This window comes from Lutra lutra, chromosome 17 (genome assembly GCF_902655055.1).
Source record: "Lutra lutra chromosome 17, mLutLut1.2, whole genome shotgun sequence".
NCBI lineage: Eukaryota > Metazoa > Chordata > Mammalia > Carnivora > Mustelidae > Lutra > Lutra lutra.
In genome coordinates, this window is record NC_062294.1 from 27,135,344 (window position 1) to 27,158,324 (window position 22,981).

Below are 22,981 nucleotides of genomic sequence, written 5' to 3' on the forward strand. Positions count from 1 at the left end.
TGGGTCGGCCGGCGGGGGGGGTGGGGAGTGCGGACAGAGATGCTTACACAGCCCCTGCACATAGTAGGTGCTCTGTAAACGGCCACCATTATAAGAAGAATATCCCACAGCCTTGTGGTCCTGTCCCAGGGGCCTCTGGCTGGGGAAGAAGCTGATCGACCTGATTTTGGACAAAGTCTCTGGAGACCTGCTCCAAACTAGACGAAGCCCAAGAGTAATACAGGCTACATTTCTGGCCAACAGACGCCATGGCTTCTGAAACGCAGCATCGTTCTCAAGTTGGTGACTTGATGCATTTCCCTTCCAAGTACAAACTGGGCCCAGCTTTGGGAATCCCCAGGGAAGGCAGGTGCTATATACAAGCCAAATTGGGTAGGGGCGCCCGGGTGGCTCAGTCGTTAAGCGTCTGCCTTCACCTCAGGTAATGATCCCAGGGTCCTAGGATCAAGCCCCGCATCAGGCTCCCCGCTCAGCAGAAGCCTGCTTCTCCCTCTCCCACTCTCCCTACTGTGTTCCCTCTCTCACTGTTTCTGTCAAATAAATAAATAAAAATCTTTAAAATATATATATATATCCTAGGCTGGAAGGTCTCATGGAAGCAGCACCCTCTTCCATATCCACCTGGAGCCCCCTTCCTCCTCCAAGTTTCTTAACTGATTCTGGAGGCTCTGAAATCCTGAGACCGAGGGGGCAGGGTGAGCACAGGCACCACGTTCACCGCCTGCCCCTTTCTGCCCCCCACGCCCACACCGGCAACCCTGTGTCCTTGAGTGCCAAAGCACTTGGTGGAAGGCAAAGGGAACAGGGAGGGGCAGAGCTGGGGCTCTTCCAGCAAGGCCAGGTAGGGGGATGGGAGGTATAGAATCTGTTGCTCTAACCTCCTCCTGTTCTACACAGGGCTTCCTGTCAACCCTTAAGTCTCACCTGACCAACCCAGTGAGGTGAACTAAGGTATCACACTCCCTGGGGCAGGTAAGGAAGCAAAGGCCCAGAGAGGTGCTGTGATCTCTCCAAGGTCACACAGCCAGGAAAGGGTCCAGGGCCACCTGACTCCAACCTCCAGCTCTTCCCTATCTGTCATGATGAGCAAGCATGAGGGGAAGGGGATGGGAGAAAAAGACAAAACCTATACTCTGCCCCTCCCTCCACCCAGGGCAGGTGCAGGTGGGCTTGGCACTCACCTGAGCAGAAGGGGTTGGTGGGGTTGAAGTTGATGGCAAACTCATGGGAGACCTGAAATGTAGAGAAAATGCTGGGCTGGCAGCCTCCTGGCCCTGGGTCTGGGCCCCGGGCCCACCCACAGCCCGGCCAAGGCTCCCTCTGAGGGCACCTGGCTTTTCACATCCCATCCCCACCCCAGGTCAAGGCTATTGATCCCCCCAACATCTGCTTTCACCTCCACAGCTGGGGCTGAGCCACACAGAGAGGACTACTCTCACCCCATAATGGGTGCACATCACGCCAATCTCTTGCGGGGGGTGGTCAGCACTGCCTATGCCTCCCCACCCCACTAAGAGTCCCAGAATGGGCCAGAGAATCCTCTGGGGGCATCCAGGTGGGAGCACTTGGACTGCTCCTTGGTCACACTTATCACTAAAATTCCTATCACTGAAGTTTCACTTCTTGGGCCCCACCGGCTTTCCCCAACTTCACTGTCAGCTTGAGAGCTAGCAAAGGAGCCCGAATTATGCCAGCGAGCCCAACCGGGGATTAGCAGACAACCTGCTCAGCAGGACTGGGGATCGGGAGGCATCCTGGGGCAGGGGACACAGAGGGCTTGCTCAGTTCCCCTGGGTGCCCATCCTGTTTCTCTGCCTCCAGCCCCAGCCCCCAGCCCCGTGGATCATCCTCCAAGAGCCCCGATCCCGGAACACAGAGGAACACTAATCAGACACTGGGGCCACAGTAAGACTGTGGTGGTTGCAGAACCTGGGGCCTGGGGGGGGGGGGGGGGGGCGTTGCTCACCTGGAGGCCTCCCCACTCTCCCTCCCGCTGCTGTCTCAGGCCCAACCAGCCCCCCTCCCAACTGCACACCACACCCCACATTCAGAGCTCTGCAGGCATCCCCTCGCTCCTGGCCATGACTCAGTGGGGAAAGGTCTCTTACTACCCCATTTCCAGCTGATGACGCGGGACGCAGAATGGTCTAGAATGTTCCCAGGGTCTCACATTTACTGAAAGACCACGTTGGGGCCAGAACCGAGGTCGGGCTGCCTCCTGAGCCCACGTTCCCGGAACCCACTAACCTCACAAAGCGTTCCTCTCCGCAGGAGGGCGGACAGTGGCGCCATCTTGCTTGCGTCTGCGCAATGCCCTCCGGCGGGGGCTGCGCGTTCTGGGCCCCGTGAGGTTAATGTGTGCCCAGGGGGGAGGGCGGAGGGCTTGTTCTGATCTCAAGTGATGCACAGAAGGCCCTACTTGAGCTAAGCAGCAGAGATGGCGTCCACACAGGCGGCCCCACTTTAGATCACCAACCCCAGGCCTCACCACCATGCTCTCTAAAAGCTGTGGCTGGAGGTCCCGCCTGCCTGGGGGAGGGCTGCAGGCCGCCTGGAGAGCCGGCCCCCAGTAAGCTACCCTGAATTAACTGTGTCAACAGTATGGAACGGCTTCCATCGTTTCTTGGTCTGAAAGTGCCTTCTCAGACTGGAGGATATTTACTGACCCTCCTCTGTCTTCTCACATTCGCCCATGGGTTTTAAATTAGGAAGATGAAGAGGTCTAAGGGAATATCTACCAGGTGGGGGCTTTAGTCTGGGCGCAAAGCCTCCCAGACGTTACCATGTGCGTGCTGGAAGGCCCCACCAAGCCCAGTGTGCCCATTTCACAAGTAAACAAACAGGCCCAGAGAGGGAAAGCCAGATGCCAAGACCGCACAGCAGAACAGGCCTAAGACCTGAGCACCCCATGCCGGGAGAGGGAGTTGGGAGTCCTGGCCTTGCAGAGCCCTCCTGGGCCAAGAGGGGTGGGACTCAGCATGGAGAGTTCACCCCAGCAGGACCCTAAGGGTGGTGGGTGGCCTGAGGAGAAGACCCTTCCCTGTTTGGGGGAAGAGCCTTCTGTTCTTTGCTCCCTCAGCCCTAAGAGCTGGCATGGAGCCAGTCCCCTGATGTCCCTCTTGGGTCTTCCCCTTGCTCTGGGGCCCCCTTCACTCTGTCCCGTCTCTGGGCTCCAGCTGTGGGGGCTGGAGGTCCTCATTGCCATAGCAACCTGATGAGCCTCTATAGAGACTAAAAGGGGGGCTCGTATGGAGGGCTTGAGAGAGGAAAATGGTTGCCAAGGAAACCAGCCTTCCTGGGCCAATGACTTCCCACAAAATCAGATTTTCCGAAATTTTAGAGACCAAGGGAGGAAAGCCCCCTCCTGATAAGGATGGAGTAATATTCTGCTTTGTGGACCACCCAACCTCTTCATTCCTCACTCCTCCCCCCTCCCCTTTCTTTGCAGAGAGTCCTGTGGTCCAAGTGAATGGGGCTGTGAAGGTCACACATCCAGCCTAGAGGCCCCTCAGGTCACCTCCTCCAGCAGCTCCACTTCACAGGTAGAAAGACTGAGGCTCAGAAGGGGTCAGGGAATGCCCAGGTGACACCAGTGAGCCACAGCAGAGCCAGGCTCCGATCTGGGAGACAGGTGCATGCCCCTACAGCAGTCCAGCCCCCCCACCCCCCATGCTTACTTCCCTGGTTTGCCTGAGAAAGCTCAGTAAACAGGACAAGTTTCCTGGAGGCCCTAAGCCAGATTAGGGGCCCCTGGGGACCTGCTGGCCACAGGTCTTTGTTCTGGGACTCCCCGCTGCCTTCTGACAATCAGTGCTTCTGTTCACCCAGCCTGGGCCCTGGTCAGTGGGTTACTTAAAACACTGCTCCCTGTGGACCCGGTGGGGGTTGGGGGGGAGCAGGGCATGAGAAAGGGAGCTGAAGGGATCCCAGAGGGACAGTCCTTTCCCAGTCTCAGCTATCCCAGCCTTACATCGGGGAGGGACATAGCCTGGGCTCTTCTTCCCCACCCTAGCCCTTTCCTCCCACCTGACCCTTCTCTTCATTTAACCAACTGTGGCTCATTCTGAACGTCCAGGCTTCATGTCATCTCCTCAGGAAAGGCTTTCTGAGTCCCTCAGCTGCAGACCAGGACAGGAGTCCTTTTTGGGTGCCCCCGGCCCAGCCCCAGGGAGGAAGGAAGGTCCCAAGGGCAAGCGGCTGATTTGCAAGTTCCTTCCAGCTTCCCATTCCCAGAGAACCAACACCTCTGTGTCCTCAGGCTGCTAGGCCCCAAATTAAACTGTCAACAAACAAGGACACACCCAGCGTGTGCCAAGAGCTGGGACACAGACGCAGGAAACCAGGGGCTCTCCCAGACTGTTAAGCTCTGGAGGGAGATGACAAACAAGCAAACCCACACGTACAGAAGTGACCATCAAGTTCTGTGAGGACAGGAACAGGAGAAGGGGCTGCCCATGAGCTCCCTCAGGGAAGGCCTCCCAGAGGGAATGCCTTCTTGGCCTCTAGTGAAAAGGAGCAACAGGCCAGCGGAAGGCCGTGTGCAAAGGCCTGGAGGTGGGAATGAATGGAAAAAAAGGCTCAAGTGGCAGGAGCCAGGCAAGTTAGAACAGGAGGGAGGTGAAGTGCTGGCAGGGGAGGTGGGATGCAGCATCTGTCCTCACGCAGCCTGGCTGTGGCAACCCTCCTGGCACCACTGGGCACTCCAGCCTGGCCAAGCCCTGAGCCTCCCCAGAGTTGCCCTGTGACATTTCCAAGGAGGCTTTTGAGTGAGAAAACATCTCATTCAACCAGAGTTCTTTCAAAGCTGGCTGGTGTCCTAGCAACGGGCTCCTGCGGGGCCTTGCTGGGCCTGGCCCCACCAGCCTGCCCCGCCCCCAATGCCATCGCTGTCTGCCCAGAGGCCCGGGTTTGGTCCTGCAGGATCCTGTCCCCCACCATACAATGGCCAGCAGGCCACACAGCCACTCCCTGAAATTTGAGGGGAAGATTGTCCTCCCCCAGGGAGAATGGGAAGGAAATGCTCACTCTGGAAAACAGCATGGGGCACAGCAGGGCAGACAAGAGGGGGCACCAGCTGAGACACTCAGGCATAGGAGCCCGGTGTGCCCATCTCCAGGCTTCTCACTGGAGAGGCAGCAGATTCTGAGAATAAACTTAAGGGTCCATTTGCCCAGCTGGAATTAAACATGGCCTTAGGCAAGTCACCCGAGCCTCTGTTTTTCCGCCTGTAGAATGGACAGGACTCCTTCTCTTCATCTCTCCATCCTGCCCATCCTCACCCCAGCCAGTCCCCACCCAGCAGCGGGTCTGCAAAATGCCAGCCGGCTGAGAACCCACACAGACCCGCAGGGGCCGCCCAGTGCTATTTAGCATGCGTTTGAGGCCCTGCGCAGCTGGCCTCCCACCCCGCTAGTCATGGCTCTCTCCATCTTCCACTGAGAGTCCATCACGCCCACCTTTGCTGTTCCTCCACCTCTCCCTGCCCCTCTTCCTCCCAGGCTCTGCACGGGTTCTCTCTGCTCTGAACACCCTCCCTGCTCCATCACCACCTCTAGTCATTCTGCAAACTCCTCCTTCCCTTCCCTTAGACCCTGCCTCCTCCAGGAAGCCTTCCCTGCTACCCCCAGGCCAAGTTGGGGCTCTCCTCTGGGCTCCTCCCAGGCCCATGCTGCCCCATCTCAGCACTGATGACCCTGCCTGTCTTTGGAGCTGCCAGACGGAATATAGGATGCCCCGTTACGTGTGAATTCCAGATAAGCAATAGGTAACTTTTTAATATCCCAGGCAATATTTAGGACATGCTTATACTTAAGAAGTTTATCTGAAATTCAACTTCACTGGGTGTCCTAGACTTTTGTTTGACAGATCTGGCATCCTACTTGTCTAGCCACCTGACCTAAATACCAGGGGACGGAGGCCATAACTGTTCCGCTCACTCTTCCAGCCCCAGTGCCTGCGTGAGGTTCAGGCTGAGCTGTGAGTGTGGGTTGGTGGTAAATCCAGAGAAGGCAGGGAGGCTGGACCCCCAGCCCCTTCCAAAGCAGAACCAAGAGAGGCCATACACACAAATCCCACCTTGACCAAAAGGAAACATTCCAGCTCCACTCACCTTCCAGTCTGGGGGTAACTGGGCTCCAAAGCCCAGAGCCGGAAACATCTTATCACTAATCAGAGAGAGGAGAAGAAAACCACTAAGAGAGAGCAGGACAGAGGCCTTACCCGCCCACACTCACCCCTCCCAGGCCCCACCCAGGGCTGGGCCCCTTCCTCCTGGCACACCTCCAAGGACAGAAGGAAAAAGCTCACCACTTCTAGAAAGAGCTCTGCTGGCATGATCTACAGAGATCACACCCACCAGTAAGTACCAGATGGGGCTTGACCCAACCTACACCTGCGGCAGACATGACTAATCAATCACAGCACTTCTAACAAGTGGACCTGGGTGCGGCTTCTAGATCTTTCTCACACTGGGACCTCGGGCATCCACCACACCACAGTCGTTATGGAAATGTACTGCCTGTCTCTGAACCTCCCTTTTGTGGCTGGGGAAAATTCTGAGAACCCTGGCCTAGCTTCAAGGCCCTTCATCATCCAGCCCTAGGATCTACTTTCACGTGCTTCCCCTTCCCCTCCCTTACACCCCACTGCCCCAGTCCCGGCCACAGACCACTTAGCTGTGCCCCATACACACAGGGCACTCTCACGCTCCAATTTCAATCATGTTGTGCCCCCTCTTGAACTACTTGTCCCCAGTCTGTTCCCTGTGACAAACTCCTACTCATCCTTAAAGGCCCAATTCCAATGGCCCCTTCTCTCTGTGGGTTTCCCTAAGACCTGAGAATCCTCTCTCTCTGGTGCTCCTACAGCTCCTACATTACAGGTAACCTAGTCTCTCAGACTCCAGTGACTTTTCCCTTCTTCCTCCTTGAGTGGGAACTCCTGAGGGCGGGGATCATGTCTCACCTGTTCATTCACTCAAGGTGGATACTGAGCAATCCCCTGGCTGTTGTTTGAGAACAAACTGCCAGGGGCTAGGATAGACACAGGGTGACCAGTGAGGAGCTACGGAAGTGATCTGGACAAGAGGGGACGGTGGTCTGAACAGGCTGGTAGTGGTGGTGGTGGGAAAAGGGGTTAGACTGGAGTGTTTTGAAAGGATTTGTGAAAAGAACAATGGGGGAGATGAGGGAAGGAAAAAGTGAAGGGTTTTGGGTGAGTGATGGTGGCTCTCACTGAGATGGGGAAGAGCGTCAGAGGGGTAGGGCTGGGGCAGGTGTCCAGAGCTCACTTAGGCCTACCTTCCTAAGTCTGAATGCCCACGAGAAGGCTCGGTGAAGGGACTGAGAGGGCAGGTGGATACAAGGGACTCCAAAGTGGCAACAGCAAACTCCTCCACCCAACTATGTAGATGAGGATTTTCACCTCCCTTGCCCTATGTGCTATACCTCTCTTAATGTGGCCGGGGATCACAGTAACCACCCCCGCCCCCAACTGCCTTAGGCCCTAGGAGTCAGACCCTGGTCCTCAGGCTTCCTCTCCCAAGGAGGCCAAGTGCACGCAGCATTCCTGAGCCTGCTATTGTTTCTGCCAAATCTCTGGTACTTGTACCTTCCTCTCCGGTGTCCTGTGTTTCGGTCTCCTGATTCGTCCACCCTCCAGCCTGGAGGTCCCAGTAAGCACCAGCTGTGGCAATGATGCCATCACCTTCAAGTGACTTTTGATTCTCCAAGGCCACACCCCCTACACTCCTTTCCTTCACTGACTTTCCACTGTCCTCCTTACCCCCACCCCGCACATTAACCCAAAGATCTCCAGGAAGCATGGTCATGGGAAGTGGGCCCACACCTGCTGGCTGTTCCTTCCAAGTTCCCAGCAGGAGTGAGAATATTAGGACATTTGGTCCCAGGCCCAGGAATCAGAATGCCTGGGTACTGGTCCCCCTAATCTGTTTGACTGGATAAATTCTCTAGGCCTGCATCCCAGGCCTACATTTCTCCAGCTCTCAAAGGAAAAGTTGCAACGATAGCAAACACGTTTCATTCTCTATCTTGATTCCTTTTTTTTACTGGCTCCTTGGTGTACCATGTGCAGAAGAATTCCAGTGTGGATCTGGCTCCACAGGGAAGGGATCAAAAATCGACCAGCAATGTCTGCCACAGGTGTAGGAATGGGCAATAAGGCACATATACCATGTGTTGCCAGTCCCAGGTTTGAGGATCTTTGGGTCCCTTCCAGCTCTGACAAGCCGAGCTTCTCAGCTGGATGCAGCTGAGCTGACCTTCGGAGTCCCTCCTCAAGCTTACCTGTCATAGTCCTGAATGATCTGCCCAACAGCCCAGATGGCCGACAGATACTCATTGGTGCCCATTGGGTTGATATAGTGCAAAGAGGAAGGGTCAAGGGGGTTCCCGTTGGAGGCTGTGAAGTCTATCCCAACCTGCAGAGTAGGGGGAAAAGGCCAGAGTGTGGCCAGAGACGCCAGCTTCCTATATCATCCCTGGGGAATAGAGGTTGATGGGACATGGGAAGCCACTCATCTCCCTGTGCCAACCCACCCTTCTATGAGGTGGTCTGAAACCTGGCAACTGCATCACTCCTTTAGCTCTAATGCTGTCTGTGGCTCCCTACTGCCCAAGCATGAAGTCTATTACCCTGATGTGATACAAAGTCAACTCACAGTCCCAAATTCCTTTGTTCCCCTCATTGTCACTGCTCCGTTTCCATTTCCAGGCCTTTACTCGTGAGGTTCCCTCTACCTAAAGAGCCAGGCCATCTTTTCTCCCTCTCTCATTCTCCTCTATCATTCAGGCCCAATTCAAGTTGTTGCTGTCCCACTGAAGCCTTCCTAGACACCTTACCCCCACCCCAAGCCACCTCCACCTTGTCCCTCAGACCCCCAAGGGGCCCTGGGCCCTGGGGCTGCCTGGCAAGCCAGTGCCCATCTCCCCAGATTGGGTACTCGCTGTAGGCAACACACATGCCCCAAGAGCCAGGTCCAGGGCAAGGCAGACCTTACCAGAGAAGGGGTTCCCTGGGGCTGAGGCTGAGATCTGCTCTCTCAGCCTCCAGGGAACTTCAGCACAGCCCCTGGAAGGCCAGCACAGACGGGGCAGTGGGGGGGATCTAGGGAGAGGGATGGCCACCTTGGAAGGTGGTCACGTGGGGTGGGTCAGGCACAGAGAGGTGCTCAGTATCCACTTGATGAACTTACGAAAATACATGCAGAAGGAACAGGAGGGCCCAGCCTCTCGGAGTGAGGGGGCAGTGGTTGCCCCACAGAGGTCAACAAGGCCAATCCCCTGACTCCGCAGAGTCGTGCAGATGACCTCCAGTCCCACGGGATCGAGAGAGGGTGGCGGACAGCGGTGAGGCCAGGCGGGGAGGTAGGCAGCCATGCCCTGACCTTCAGTGAAGCCCGACTCAGGCTCAGCCACTTTTGCCCTCTCCTCTGGGCTATACACTCCCATTGCCCTGGGGAAGTCCTTCCTGAAGTTTACCCCAGTCCCTCCAGCTGTGGCCCAAGCCCTCAGGGAGGACCCTCACTAGGCTTGGGGTGGGGGTCAGGGGGTGTCAGGCAGAGCCTTACAGTGAACATGAGCTGGCAGCCTCCCAGGATGTAGTCCAGAAAGGAGTAGTCCCGGTTTATCTGGAAGGAATCAGGGGAGTCAGTGGGTCCCGGGCCTGTATCCGAGGGCTAGCCCTCCACCTGGCCATAGTTCCCAAGAATGACCTTGGGGGAGCTGATTGCTTTGGGGCCCTAAACCTTGGTAGAGTCAAGGAGACCAAGGGAAGACCTGGGCTGATTACAACCAAATGCAGATCTCTCTATAACAAAGCCCTCAGATCAAACGTGAGGGTGGGTCTGTGGGTCTCTCTGTCTCTCTGTCTCTCTCTGTCTCTCTCTCTCACACACACACACACACACACACATACGCTCATTCCAGGCAGGGTCCCAGGGCCTAGTGTCCACTGTACCTACCAATTACATGGCAGAGAAAGTCTCAATTTGTTGCTGTTCAGTCCTGAGAGCCCTCTTTAGCCCTGAAGGGCCTCCACCCTGAGTAGGGAAAGACCAGGCCTCCAGGCCGAGGCCTTCTACTATCAAGTGATAAGATGCTAACACACCCTGCTTGTGTTGATGGTCTTTGCTCCTTTTGGGAAGGATACTGGCCTCCCATCTGAGTGGAGTTATAAGGGAGTTCCTTTCAAAATAAATGTATTTAAGGAAAAAAAAAAAAAAAAAGAAACCAAGAATGGGATGCGGGGAGAAGGGCTGATCACAAAAAGTAGTAAGGCAGGCAGGGCAGGTGACAAAAATCATGAAAGGGAACAGGAGTGACAGAAGCTTCAGGAACAAGGACCCCAGGCCACGATGCTGCCAGCTGCTAGCTTAGTTTTCCCAGTGCACTCTGGCGTCGTGACCTCACCGAGCAAGCGGTTACAGAAGCCCCTGGCAGACCGCATAGTCGCCAGACCAGGACACAGAGGCCCCGGGGGTTCGGGGGCCGGCAGCCGTCACGGGGAGGGTGTGGGGACTTGCTGCCCGGGCCTGGGCTCCCTGCCCGAACACCCTGCCCGATGCCGGCAGATGCTGGCTACCCGGCATCCAGGGATGGCCATGACCACTGCCGCTGTGAACTTTGCTTCCTTTCCAGGCCTTAGAGGCCCCAGCTGTAGCACAGGAATCACAGCAACCTGAGCCCTCGGTGGCTGGGCCCCTGCCGGACGTCCTCTGCCCCTGGGGAGCCGGACACGCAACGGGCAAGATGCCAGCATGGGAAGCAGTTACCTTCCAACCAGGAGAGGCCCTGGAAGGTCATCTCATGCCCTCCTGAACCTCACAGGAGACTAACCCTTCACCTTTGCTTTTTACCTTGTTAACATCCCCATTCTACAGATAAGGAGGAGACTGAGGCCCCGAGAGGTGAAGTTCAGAAGATCCCAGGGTTAGGACGTGGTAGAACCAGGATTTGAATCCAGGCCTTGCTGGCTCCATACCCAATGCTCTGTCTATACCTTCTGTAGCGACAGCTCCCTGTATGATCCCCACCCCAAGCCGGGCCCCGGCTCTGGGCCCACCCCGCTGGCTCACCTTGCAGGAACGCAGGATAATGATGCCCGAGTTTTTATAGTTCTTCTTCTTCCTTTGCTTCTTGGGGTTGATGCACTCAAACTCCAGCTGGAAAACATAAGAGAAAGAGAAGCTCAGCTTGGGGCTTCCCTGGGTGACTGACCCTCTCCTGGGCCCCAGGATCCCCTCCACAGTGCTGACCAAGGGGCATGCTGCCTCCTCCAGGAAGCCTTCCTAGATGTCCACACTCAGAAAGGTTCTGGTGACCTCAGGCTCACATGGAGCTGTGCTTACCTGAGGTAGGAGGCCCTCCATCTGGCCCCCACCCCAGATGATGACTCATCCACACATCACGTCCGTTCATACACCCAGAACCATCACCCAGGGCCCAGCTTCTTGTGGTGAGTTACATGGACGGCTCCTGAGTGGCCACCACATGCTAGGCACTTTACCAGGACCACCCCATCTATTTCCCACTCTCCCCTCTGCTCCATTTGACAGATGGGGAAACTGAGGCTCAGGAACTGGACGTCTTACTTAAGGTCATACAGCCAGAGAGGTGGGATCTGAGCCCCAGTCTGCTCAATTCTAAGCCTGCATCCCTCACCCGCCCCTGCTGAGGTTTCAGGGTCACACACACGGGCCCATCTCACCGGGATGCCATCACGAGCCGCACACATCTGCGACACTGAGGTCTGGAACTCGCCGATGAAGTCATGGCCCCCGTCGTTGTCATAGTCGTAGCACATGACCTGGGGTGGGTCCAGTGAGGTCACCCCAGAGCAGCCCCTCACAGCTGCCTGGGCAAACCCCGTGTCTTCCTTTTGCTGGTCCCTCCCCCTGTTCTCCACCATCTGCCCTGTTGGCCTGGGATGATGCCGTTAGCTCCTGAACTGCCTCCTGCAGGAAGCCTTCCATGATTGCTGGGGAAAGGAGCACCCCAGCAATGGAGGTTATACACTCTGGAGCAGGAAGCTTGACTTCACACATACCTGTCACTCAGCTCCTCATCTGTCTGGGGCTGTGGCCCACCTGCCTTGGTGGGCCATGGCCTGGGGCTCTTCCTAGGGGCGTTCCCCAGGGCAACCCTGGACATCTCTCTTGTCTCCCTAAACTGCTATTTTCCTTGAGATGGGCACAAAAAAAATCCCAGCTTTCCATCCTCTCTAATCTAGCTGCCACTCCCAGGAAGAAGGCAGGAATTATCACACCCATTCCACTGACGGATACACTGAGGCCTCGAGAGGGAAGCACTGGCCCAAAGTCTCACAGTAGCAACAGAAGACCCAGAACTAGGATTCAGGTTTCCTAGTACCCTGTTTAGGGATCCCTGCCCCAGCCTCACTGATTCCCTCTCCCTTATCTGCTCTCAGACACAGTGCCTGGGGACCAAGGTTCCAGAGAGACCAGTAATCGCCGTCCTCATCAGAGTGACAACCCTTGGTTGCCTGCACACTCGCAGACTCAGCGGGCAGCACTGCAGCCCTCTGGGGAGAACTGGGTAGTCATTCTGCTCCTGTTTCACAGAAGGGCGCACGGAGACAGGGGCCTTGCCCCGATGGCTCAGAGGGTCAGACGCATGTGAGACGAGAGCCCAGGTCCCCTGCCTCTCCCCACTACCTAGGTTGGGTTCTCCACCTTAAGAAGAAAGAGCTTTGCCAAGGCATCTCTAGAAAGCCCAGGGGAGCCTGGGAGGCTGGGGCTGGCGGGGTGGGGCGCAGGGCTCCCTCACCTGGATGGGCTTGTCCATGTCCCCATCACACAGGGACACCAACGGCACAGTGAATGGTTTCCACACAGGGTCCAGCGTGTACTTGATCACCTGCAGCACGGGGAGGGCCAAGCGTGAGCGCAGGCCCAGGGCAGCAGAGCTCTGGGCTTGGGCTGGTCCCATGGGGGGGCAAGGTAGAGAGGCCCACGGCCACGCTCCTGGGGACGGCAATGAGCATTCCTGCGGCAGGGAGGGAGCAAGTCCTGGAGGCACCTTCACAGCTTTTCCTGTTCCCTGCGTGGCAGTGACCTCACAGCCCTGTTCTGAGACCTGGGGCAGGCAGGGGTGGCCAGACCACAGGCCCCCTGGCTTAGAGCCCCCAGAGTCCCGTGCACGCACCTCAGTCCTGTGAACCAGCATCCATTTGCCGTCGTCTCCCGGTTTATAAAACTCAAGAAATGGATCTGACTTTCCGAAGAGGTCCTGGAGGAAGCAGGAGGATGCGGGTGAGGGAGGCACAGCTCTACCGGATTCAGACAGGGCGGGGGGATGGGGGACGCTGCCTCCCCCAACCCTGTCAGGGGTGGGAGCCGTGGGCAGCGCCAGCCCCCTGGGGCCAACCGGCTCAGGCAGGAAAACCCATCCCATCTTGGGGTTACCAAAGCCTATGCTCGGAGACCCCGAGACCTGGAGCCTACAGGTACCACAACTCAGATGGGGCAGGATTTCAAAAGGGTGGTGGTTCCCAGTGCCCAGGGATGCCCGGGGCAGGATGTGATTTTAATTTATTCTAGCGGGAATCTGAAAAACTGAAATTAACCCAGCATGGCACAAAAGGGACAGGAGGTCCTTTATTGATTTATTTTTTAAAAGATTTTATTTATTTATTTATTTATTTGAGAAAGAGAGAAAGCATGAGAGGGGGGAGGGTCAGAGGGAGAAGCAGATTTCCTGCTGAGCAGGGAGCCAGATGCTGGATTTGACCCTAGGACCCTGGGATCATGACCTGAGCCAAAGGCAGTTGCTTAACTGACTGAGCTACCCAGTGCCCGGGATATAATGTCCTTTAAAAATTTATTTATTTAAGTTTAAAAAAAGTTTCAGGAGGGGCTCCTGGGTGGCTCAGTCATTAAATGTCTACCTTTGCCTCAGGTCATGATCCCAGGATCCTGGAATTGAGTCCTGCATGGGGCTCCTTGCTCAGCAGGGAGCCTGCTTCTCCCTCTCCCTGTACCCTTCCCCCTGCTTGTGCTCATTCTCAAATAAATAAAAATAAAATCTTTAAAAGAAAGTGTCGGGGAATATTCAGGGGAAAGAACATCCCTGGCAGCAGGAATAGCAAGTGCAAAGGTCCTGAGGCAGGAGGGTGCCTTGTGAAATCCTGGGACAACAAGGAGGCTGATTTGGCTGAGGCAGAATGAAGGTGGGAAGAGCAGAGGGGATGAAGTCAGGGGGTGCCAAGGACACATCCACTGGGGCCCTGTAGGTTACTGTAATTACCCCAGCACCTACACTGAGATATGGAGTCCCAGGAGTGGGTTGCCAGTTATGTCCTGAACACTTCTAAATAACGGCAAACTCATTACCTCAGTGGTAAAGAGGTCCGAATTTGGGATGGCCTGAGCTATGGACTTGTTGCTGGATGGGGGGCAATAAACGTGATGGGCAGAAGCACCAGGACAAGGCCCCACAACCCTGGGCTGGGGATGGATACCGCTCCCTGATGGCGAACCCCCTTCTCGCCTGCCTCACCTTCTTATCCAGCCTCCTGCCCGCCAGACTGAGTGTGATGACCTGGTTGTCCGACAGCTCCTGGGCGGCAATCTGTGAGGCCAGAGGAATGTGAGGATCGGGACCTGCCCCTTGGACTCCCCCTGGCATCCTGCCAGGCAGTGAGCACAGGTACCCAGGGGTCAGCTCTCCAGGCTGGGAAGGGGAAGGAGAAGAGGGATAGGACCAGGTGACCCTGGATGTGCCTCTCTCGTCTTCTCAAAACCTCCATGTCTACCTTCTGGAGAATGGGGTAATCCATGTGAATCTGAAAAATCAGAAGTGACCCCGTGCGGCTCAAGATGGGAGGACATGTTACCAGCCATGAGGGATGGTCTTGAATCCTGGGAAGGGCTGGCCAGGGAGCAGCTTGACAGGCCCTCCGGGCCCCCATTCCAGACCCCGGGAACATAGCCACCTCAAAACACCAAGGCACAGGGTATTCCAGGAACTTCACTGGACAGCTGGGGAAACTGAGGCTCAGGAGTCACCTGAGCTCCCTCTGCTGTCCTGTCGGCTCATACTGCCATCTGTCTTTCATGCCTTCGCCCTCGGCCATGGGCCTGTGGCTCCAAGCCAGCCAAGGATGGACCAGCTGAGTGACCTTGGGGCCATCTTTGCCTTCTCTGGGCCTCTCTCACCCCTCCCCACAGAGTGGCAGGGAAAGCCCTCCGGCCCAATGCAACGCAAGTGGGCTGGGTTCTCTCGGCTCAGGCTTCCTCTTCCCTCACACCTGCAGGACAGCCTCACTTACAGGCTCCTGGACCCTCCAGAACCACACACAGAAGCCGGGTTGGATGCTAGGCTCCCCTTCCTTTCCTCCAGCAGAGACTTGCTCAATAACCTCGGGAGGTCCTATTACTGGCCCCGTTCCACAGAGGAAGGAACTAAGGTCTGGAGTGGCCCTGTGGCAATGCAGGGGGTGGGGGGCATTGTACCAGGTTGGTGTTGCGGGGGTAGAGGGAGCCACTGGGTTGGCTTCCAGGTGGAAGGGAGCTGGCTAGTGAAGGTATATAGATGGGGAGGTTCTGAACCCCAAGAAGTGGGGGGTGGGGGATGGGAGGAAACATTCCAGGTGGAGGAAACATTCCAGGTGGCGGAAACAGTGGATGAAGATCAGATCTGGGATATGTGTGGTATGCTAAGAATTCAGTTTGCCTGGGGTGCCTGGGTAGCTCAGTGGGTTAAGCCTCTGCCTTCTGCTCAGATCATGATCTTAGGGTCCTGGGATGGAGCCCCGCATCAGGCCCCCTGCTCAATGGAGAGCCTGCTCCCCCCTCTCTCTGCCTACTTGTAATATCTGTCAAATAAATAAATAAAATCTTAAAAAAAAAAATTCAATTTTCCTGGAACCCAGAGAGTAAAGCAAGGTGGGGTTCATCCCAGCCTTGAATGCAAAGCTCCACCGGCCGGGGAGGCCCCAGAGCAGTGGGGGGGACTACAGATGAGCACTTAGAGCTTCAGCCTCCCCCCTCCAGCCCAGTTCCTTGGGCAAGCCTCACTAGCCTAACTGCCCCAGGCCACTTCCTCTCTGGGCTCCAGGTCCCTTGTCTATAAAACGGGGTTCTGGCCTTGGAGGAGTCTGCGAGGACCTAGGACTTATCTGCCCAAAGGGTCCGGTGAGGCTGGGATCAAGGCAACCATAAACAGAGCTCCAGGGGCTGGCGGAGCTTCTCAAAGACCCCCTAGGGAGGGCAGGCAGGGGCCAGGAAGGGAGGGCCTGACAGGAGGGCTTTGGTGGCCTTAGGGGACAAGGAGGAGGCCACAGGGTCCTCAGGCAAGCCCCTACTCCCAGCTTGGCGGCCCCCAATGCATCATCTGTGGAGCCTGGAGCCCGTTGCTAAGAGACCTGTTGCTAAGTTGTAAGTTGGGCCTTTTTACTCCAAACAAAGCTGGTGATTATCTGCCAGGGAAGCAGCCCATTGATGGGGGAGGGCAGCCGGCAGAGGCGGAGGGGTGCGGAGCGCGGGAGGGGGCTGGTACCGTAATCAAGCCCTTCCCCGCAGGCTTGTCATTCATCAGCAGCAGAGGCCGAGTGATCTTCTTGCTGGAGACGATCTGGGGGGGGCGGGAGAGAGGAGAGTGGTGCTCCTGAGGGTTGGGAGGAAATCCGCTCAGCAGGCACCACTAACAGCACACAGACAGAAGCATGCAGGCAACAGCTACCCACCCCCCGCGAGACTGTCCTCCCGCGAGGCAGCCAGCAACCATTGCTAACTCCACTGGGCACCCCAGAGAGGTTAAGACACTTGCCCGGGGGGCCAACAGCAGGCCTGGAATGCCCCTCAGTACCACCCCCACTGACTGGGTTGCCCCCAAGGCTCTTGCAAGGATCACCTCTGGAGGTACCTCAGGGAGTGGAGCCCCCTCACAGCCTCCCCTGAAGCCATCTACAGACCCCCCCCACCCCTGCAGGGTGTGATTCCTGATGGAGATCACATCCTGACTCCCCTTATATTTTCATGCTCCACGTATGGAAGACATTCACACAGTGCTCAGCCAGCAAGACCACATAGACAGGGGAAAGCAGAACACAGTGTTGAGCGGTCCTCCACCGTCTCTGTACACCCCATTCCCGCACTCTCCAGGGGCCACCCTGGTTCTCAGCTTCTGGGGGGGAAATGCCAGTGTTTGTGCTCCTCTCTGCACGTTCCCATGCCCCCCATCCCCCATGCTGGTTTTCCTCCCCAGGCCACACTCGCCCTTGACCACCTGCTCTATGCCTTCATTGTCCATCGCTGGCTCCCCTGCCCTGTGGATGCAGCCCCTGGCGGTGCCCAAGGGTGCCAGAAGACCAGGAGCTGAGAAAGGCTGGGCTGTGGATTGGCACATGTGAAGCTCCTTGGGGCCTTTGCTCTAGTCCAGAGCACCCCCAACTCTAATCCCTTCCAGAGCACCCCCCCGCCCCGCCTCCAAAACTGCAGCTCTCCCCCAGGCCCTGGCCACCTGCTCCTCTCTCCAGGCGAGGGGTGGCTGTGCGGGTATCAGGGAGGCCGGCTCACCTTGCAGCATCCCCCCTTCCCTGTTACCCCTGGAGAGGGGGGACCCCCAGCAGGAAACCCCAGGGACACCCTCTGTTTCTGTCACAGCGGTCAGCCCTGGCTTGTTCCATCCCCTCTCCTGGAAGGTCCCGGCCGTTTCAGTGTGCCCATTTCCCCCACCAGCCCCATAGCTAGGTGGTCATCATCAGCCCCAAGTAACGTTCATGGGTGAGGGGCTCGCCCAAGGACACACAGCCGTCAAGATGGTTAGTGCGAGGGGCTCCTAGCCCCACAACCTCCTGACTCCACATGCTCACCAAGAACACAATGGGGCAGCGGGATCGGGGGAGCGTGGCCCGCAGAGGGACAGGAAGCTGCCCGAGTTCACACAGTAAGCCAGCCACCAAAACGGACTCCCATGGCTGCCTTCGTTGCCAGTCAGATGCTCCCGTACCAGGAACCCAAGACCACATCTGATCTACTTCTAAGAATCACAAGTTCCGGGGGCCTGGCCCAGCACTTTAGCATCTGCCTTTGGCCCAGGTCATTATCCCAGGGTCCTGGGATCAAGCCCCACGTCGGGCTTCCTGCTCGGTGGGGAATTTGCTTCTCCCTCTGCCCCTGGCCTTGCTCGTGCTCTCTCTCTTGCTCTGCTCTCTCTCTCACATAAAAAAATAAAATCTTTTAAAAAAGGAAAAAAAAAAGAACCTTTAGTTCTGGCCACGCGGGGTCCCCGTTCCCGTGTGGCAACAGCTTGCCGGCAGGGTGTTGTGTTTTCTGATGGGAACTCTTTAAGCCTGGCCCCAAATCACGAGGCTACTGACCCCCTTTGGCACCTGTGGGCCCCCAGGGCCGGCTGCATTTCTAGGGCTACCTTGGAAGCCATCCAGGAAGAGGGGGCTAGGGAAAGCAGGCGGCAGGGGAGACTCGCTCCAAGGGACTGCCCTTGCCTTGGGAGTAGGGTGATGTTGGGGGGTGGGGACCGCCTTGCCCTTGGCCCCCCCAGCTCACCGTGCCCAGGCTGCAGGAGAACTGGCCCAGGAAATCATGTTCGTCCAGCTGTGTGCTGGACTTGTCCTGGTCGAACAGGGCGAACTTGAGCTTCTGCACCTCCTCAAAGTGGTAGTCGAGGACGAACTTCTTGGAGAACGCGGGGTTGAGGTTGTTGATGGCGGTTTCGGTCCTGTCATACTGGCAGAAGGGCGGGGAAACGGGAGCCCGAGTCAGGCAGCTGGCTCGAGCCTTCCCAGGCTCCCCGGAATCATTCTACAAACTGGCTGTACACTAGGCATGGCCAGGTACCCCAGCTCACGGATGAGGACACTGATGCACAGAGAGGTTAAGGGACTTACCCAGGGTTGAACAGCTAAAGGCACAGTGTCAAGATTTGAACCCAGGTCTGACTCTAACACTGACACTCTGAACTCTTTGGCCCTGGCACCATACCAGGTGCTGGGGGAAGAGCTCTAGGCTTGTGTCTGCCTGGGTAAGTGACAGATAACAAGCCACTTTTCCCCTCAGGCCATCAGTTTCCAGTTCTGTAAAACAATGGGGTTTGACTCTCAGTGGTTTCCATCCTTTTTATCTTGGAAGAACCCTTTTTTTTAAGCCACATCTTACATGGAAACTGAGAGGCAGAACAGACAGAAGGAGGGGACCTGGGCATTGCACAGCCCAACACCCCCCCATCTACTGGGTAAAGGCAGGGCCTTGTCCTGTGGGTCAGTGGTGGGGCTGGGACAGGAACCCCGCCTCCTGGCCTCTCTACAGGGAGGCCCCAAACCGCAGAGTCCGGGTGATGGTCTATTTTGGGGCCCGGGCTATGTTGATTTTTCCTCCCACCCTGTCCATTTCCGAGGGCTGGAGCAGCAGGGATGGAAAAGGTCTTGGCCCTGGGCTATTTTTAGCAAGGGTAGCCAGCCTGGGTGAGAGAGGGATTGTCCAGGGGTGGGGTGTAGTGGGGAGGACACCATTCCCTGAGGGATAGGGGGAGCTCCAGAAACCTGGCAGAGGGGACCAGGATGCCCCAGGCACACTGGCTTCAGTCCTCCACCCCTTCCCACTTCTAGCTGCACTACCAATGCACTGGGTGACATAGAGGAGTCCCTACCCATTCTGGGCCCAAGATGTCCCTCTGTAAAATGGGTCAACAACCTCGGCACCATTTCCTTGGCATTGTAAGGAGCCAACGCCTGTGGACACTCTTTGTAAGCCATAGTTTGCTCGGTGGGATGCCCAACTGTGGTTCGGTTGAAGAATTATTAAACACAGATACATATTCTGGAAATTTTACACACACATAAAACCACCTCAAAGGCTAGACACCAAACTGCTGACCAGTTCTCTCTGACATGCAGGTTTCCCACTATTCTGCTTTCTTTAGGTCTATCTTTTCTAAATCTACTACAATGAACACAGACCCCTTTTTAAAGGAAAAACAAAGCAACTTTTAGAACTTGAAAGTGTTAACGGTTTGGATTTCTCAAAATCCGTCTTCAAGTTGCATCTTTCCTCAACCCTCGGGCCAAAGTCTTCCAGCTCAGAAGTCCTTGGTACCATCCACCTCCCTAGTTCTGGGGCTCTGCAAGGTAAGGAGGGGAAGAAAAAACACCTCATTTCACAGCTGAGGAGACAGGCTCAGAGAGGGACAGCCACTTGCCTAATACCACACAGCAGGGAATGACAGACCTGGGTCATGCTCCAGCTTTGGGACCAAAGCCTGAGTTCCCCATTTCTCTGTCTGCTCCTCACTGACTGTGTATTCATTTAGGAGTAAATGTGGAAAGTTATTTTAAAAATGGAAGCAGGTGGGCTGCCTGGGTGGCTCAGTGGGTTAAGCCTCTGCCTTTAGCTCGGGTCGTGATCTCAGGGTCCTGGGATCAAGTCCCCCATCAGGCTCTCTACTAGGCGGGAAGCCTGCTTCCTCCTCTCTCTCTCTCTCTCTCTCTCTACTTGTGATCTCTCTCTGTCAAATAAATGAAATATTAAAAAAAAAAAAAAATGGAAGCAGGCTGGGTGCCTGGGTGGCTCAGTGGGTTGAGCCTCTGCCTTTGGCTCAGGTCATGATCCCAGGGTGATGGGATTGAGCCCCACATCGGGCTCTCTGCTCAGCAGGGAACCTGCTTCCCCCCTCTCTCTGCCTGCCTCTCTGCCTACTTGTGATCTCTCTCTGTCAAATAAATAAATAAAATCTTAAAAAAATAATAATACAAAAGTGGAAGCAGGCAGGGCGCCTGGGTGGCTCAGTGGGTTAAGCCTCTGCCTTTGGCTCAGGTTGTGATCTCAGGGTCCTGGGATCGAGCCCCGCATCGGGCTCTCTGCTTGGCAGGGAACCTGCTTCTCCCTCTCTCTCTGCCTACATGTGATGTCTCTCTCTGTCAAATGAATAAATAAAATCTTAAAAAAAAAAAATGGAAGAAGGCATTTTATAAAACTCTAAGGTTTTAACTATAATTATTATAGTAATTAAAAATATTCCAATATAAAATAAAATTATAAATATGTCTCTGAATTATCAACTTAAACACAAATATTAACAACTTAAACACAAATATCATTTTAAATAGTAACATCCATACATTTTATTTATTTATTTTTAAATTTTATTTATTTAGGGACGCCTAGGTGGCTCAGTCAGTTGGGCATCTGCCTTCGGCTCAGGTCATCATGCTGGGGTCCTGGGATCAAGCCCCACATCAGGCTCCCTGCTCAGTGGGGAGCCTGCTTCTCCCGCTGCCTGCCACTCCCCCTGCTTGTGCTCACTTGCACTCTCTCTCTCTCTCTCTGACAAGTAAATAAGTAAAATCTTTAAAAACAAATAAATAAAATTTTATTTATTTAAATAATCTCTACACCCCAAGCGGGGCTCAAACTCACGACCCTGAGATCAAGAATCACATGCTCTACTGACTGAGCCAGCCAGGCGCTCCTCTAAAATTCAATTTTAAAAGCAACAATCTTCTGAGTAATCCCTTGGCCACCCTCCAACTACCTCCCAGGTCCCAGGATCCAGTGGGAGTTCCTCCCCAGCAACCGAGCCACCCTCCACCTACCCCAGAAGCACACGGAGGGGCCTCACCTCAATCCACCTGCCATCATTCTCTGTAAAGAGGACACAGAAGGGGTCAGACTTGGAGGTCACGTCCCGGTCCAGAAGGTTCTGGCCACTCACTGACAGTTCCACCTTGCACACGCAATACTGGGAGCCCACAGGGGCCGCCCCGGCTGCCGGGGCACCTCCACTAGGGATGTAGGCCATGGGGGCTGGCGGCAGTGGCAGCAGTTCCTGGCAGTCTAGGGGGATAGAAGTGGGGATCAGAGAGGGTACAGCCATCTGCTGGACCACTCCACCCTGAGGCGGTGTCACCCTCTGACCTTCAGGATGGGGGTAGAGAGATGGAAGGACTGGTGTGTTTATGGAGGGAGGACAAAGGCAAAAGCTTGAACAAAGGAGAAAAATGAGCCTCCAGTGGGCAGGTTTAGTTTGAAGTTATTATCTGTGTCGGTCAATCTTTACGTGTGAGACACACACAAGGCCAAGTCACCCCTGTCAGATTAGCGACAAATCACAGTGAACACACACATCTAAGACATTCATTTTGCTGGGAAAGCCAAGGCTTCTCCTAAGCAATTAACATTTTGGCATCTTGTGGCTACAGTGGAGCCTCTGATAGCTCGGGTTTCCCTCTTTGCTTTGGCCACTAGGAAGCTCACTCCTGATAACTTATCCGAAATCTGACTTTGTTCATTGCAGTTTTATTCATCTTATGTATCCCGGGCATTAGCGAGCTCGGTGACTGATGCACAAGGAGGCACTGAGTGTACGCGTGTTGAATCAAAAAGATGAGTGTATAAATCAGTGAACGGATAGACCCTCCACATTGCTCAGATTCTGCCTGAGTTGGTCATTATCCTCAACACAGAATTTGCTCTTTCACTCGCACATGACTTCCCCCAAATTCCATGTACAGAGCCCTTCTGTACCCCTTCCACTGTCACAGCTAATTACTGGCATGTGCTTACTTTAAAGCAGTTCTGTTATCCTCCAAGTTTATCTGGAGCAAGTGCAGAGAAACCCATCTCAGGGGGCAGAGGAGGGGAGCTCTGGGCTCCACCCATAACAAGGGCGCCTGGACAAGCCCTCTGTACCTCAGTTTCCTCATCTGCTCATGAGACATCACGACACAGCCCTCCCAGACCCCAGTGCTTGGGTCTTATTTCCAGCAGCTCGTGTGTAGTTCCCACAGGCTCTGTCACTGTGTGGATGAGCCTAGCCCCCACTCACCCACAAAGGTCAGGTTCCAACTCCTTGACTAACATGTCACCCCTCACTACTGAGCAGCTGACCAGCCCTGCACTGCCCCCAAGCGGGGGACGCGGATCCAACTTACTGTGCTTCTGAGCGCTGATTACAAACTGAGCACGCCCTCTACTAATCGTCATTCACTC

General features: G+C 55.5%; 1 protein-coding gene across 2 annotated transcripts in view; it reads right to left on the bottom strand.

The window, feature by feature from the left end:
- CPNE2 (copine 2) overlaps positions 1-22,981 on the bottom strand; it is a 44,942-nt gene that overhangs the window by 8,515 nt on the left and 13,446 nt on the right. For both annotated transcript variants that reach the window (XM_047711068.1, XM_047711067.1), the window contains exons 2-13: positions 21,612-21,826; positions 18,545-18,724; positions 16,536-16,610; positions 14,535-14,606; positions 13,182-13,265; positions 12,804-12,893; positions 11,725-11,823; positions 11,093-11,179; positions 9,587-9,646; positions 8,304-8,437; positions 6,110-6,164; positions 1,182-1,233 (exon numbers count right to left, since the gene is read on the bottom strand). In XM_047711068.1, the coding sequence (XP_047567024.1) occupies positions 1,182-1,233; positions 6,110-6,164; positions 8,304-8,437; positions 9,587-9,646; positions 11,093-11,179; positions 11,725-11,823; positions 12,804-12,893; positions 13,182-13,265; positions 14,535-14,606; positions 16,536-16,610; positions 18,545-18,724; positions 21,612-21,791 (1,168 nt within the window). In that variant the 5' untranslated portion in view covers positions 21,792-21,826. The remainder of the gene's footprint in view (positions 1-1,181; positions 1,234-6,109; positions 6,165-8,303; positions 8,438-9,586; positions 9,647-11,092; positions 11,180-11,724; positions 11,824-12,803; positions 12,894-13,181; positions 13,266-14,534; positions 14,607-16,535; positions 16,611-18,544; positions 18,725-21,611; positions 21,827-22,981) is intronic.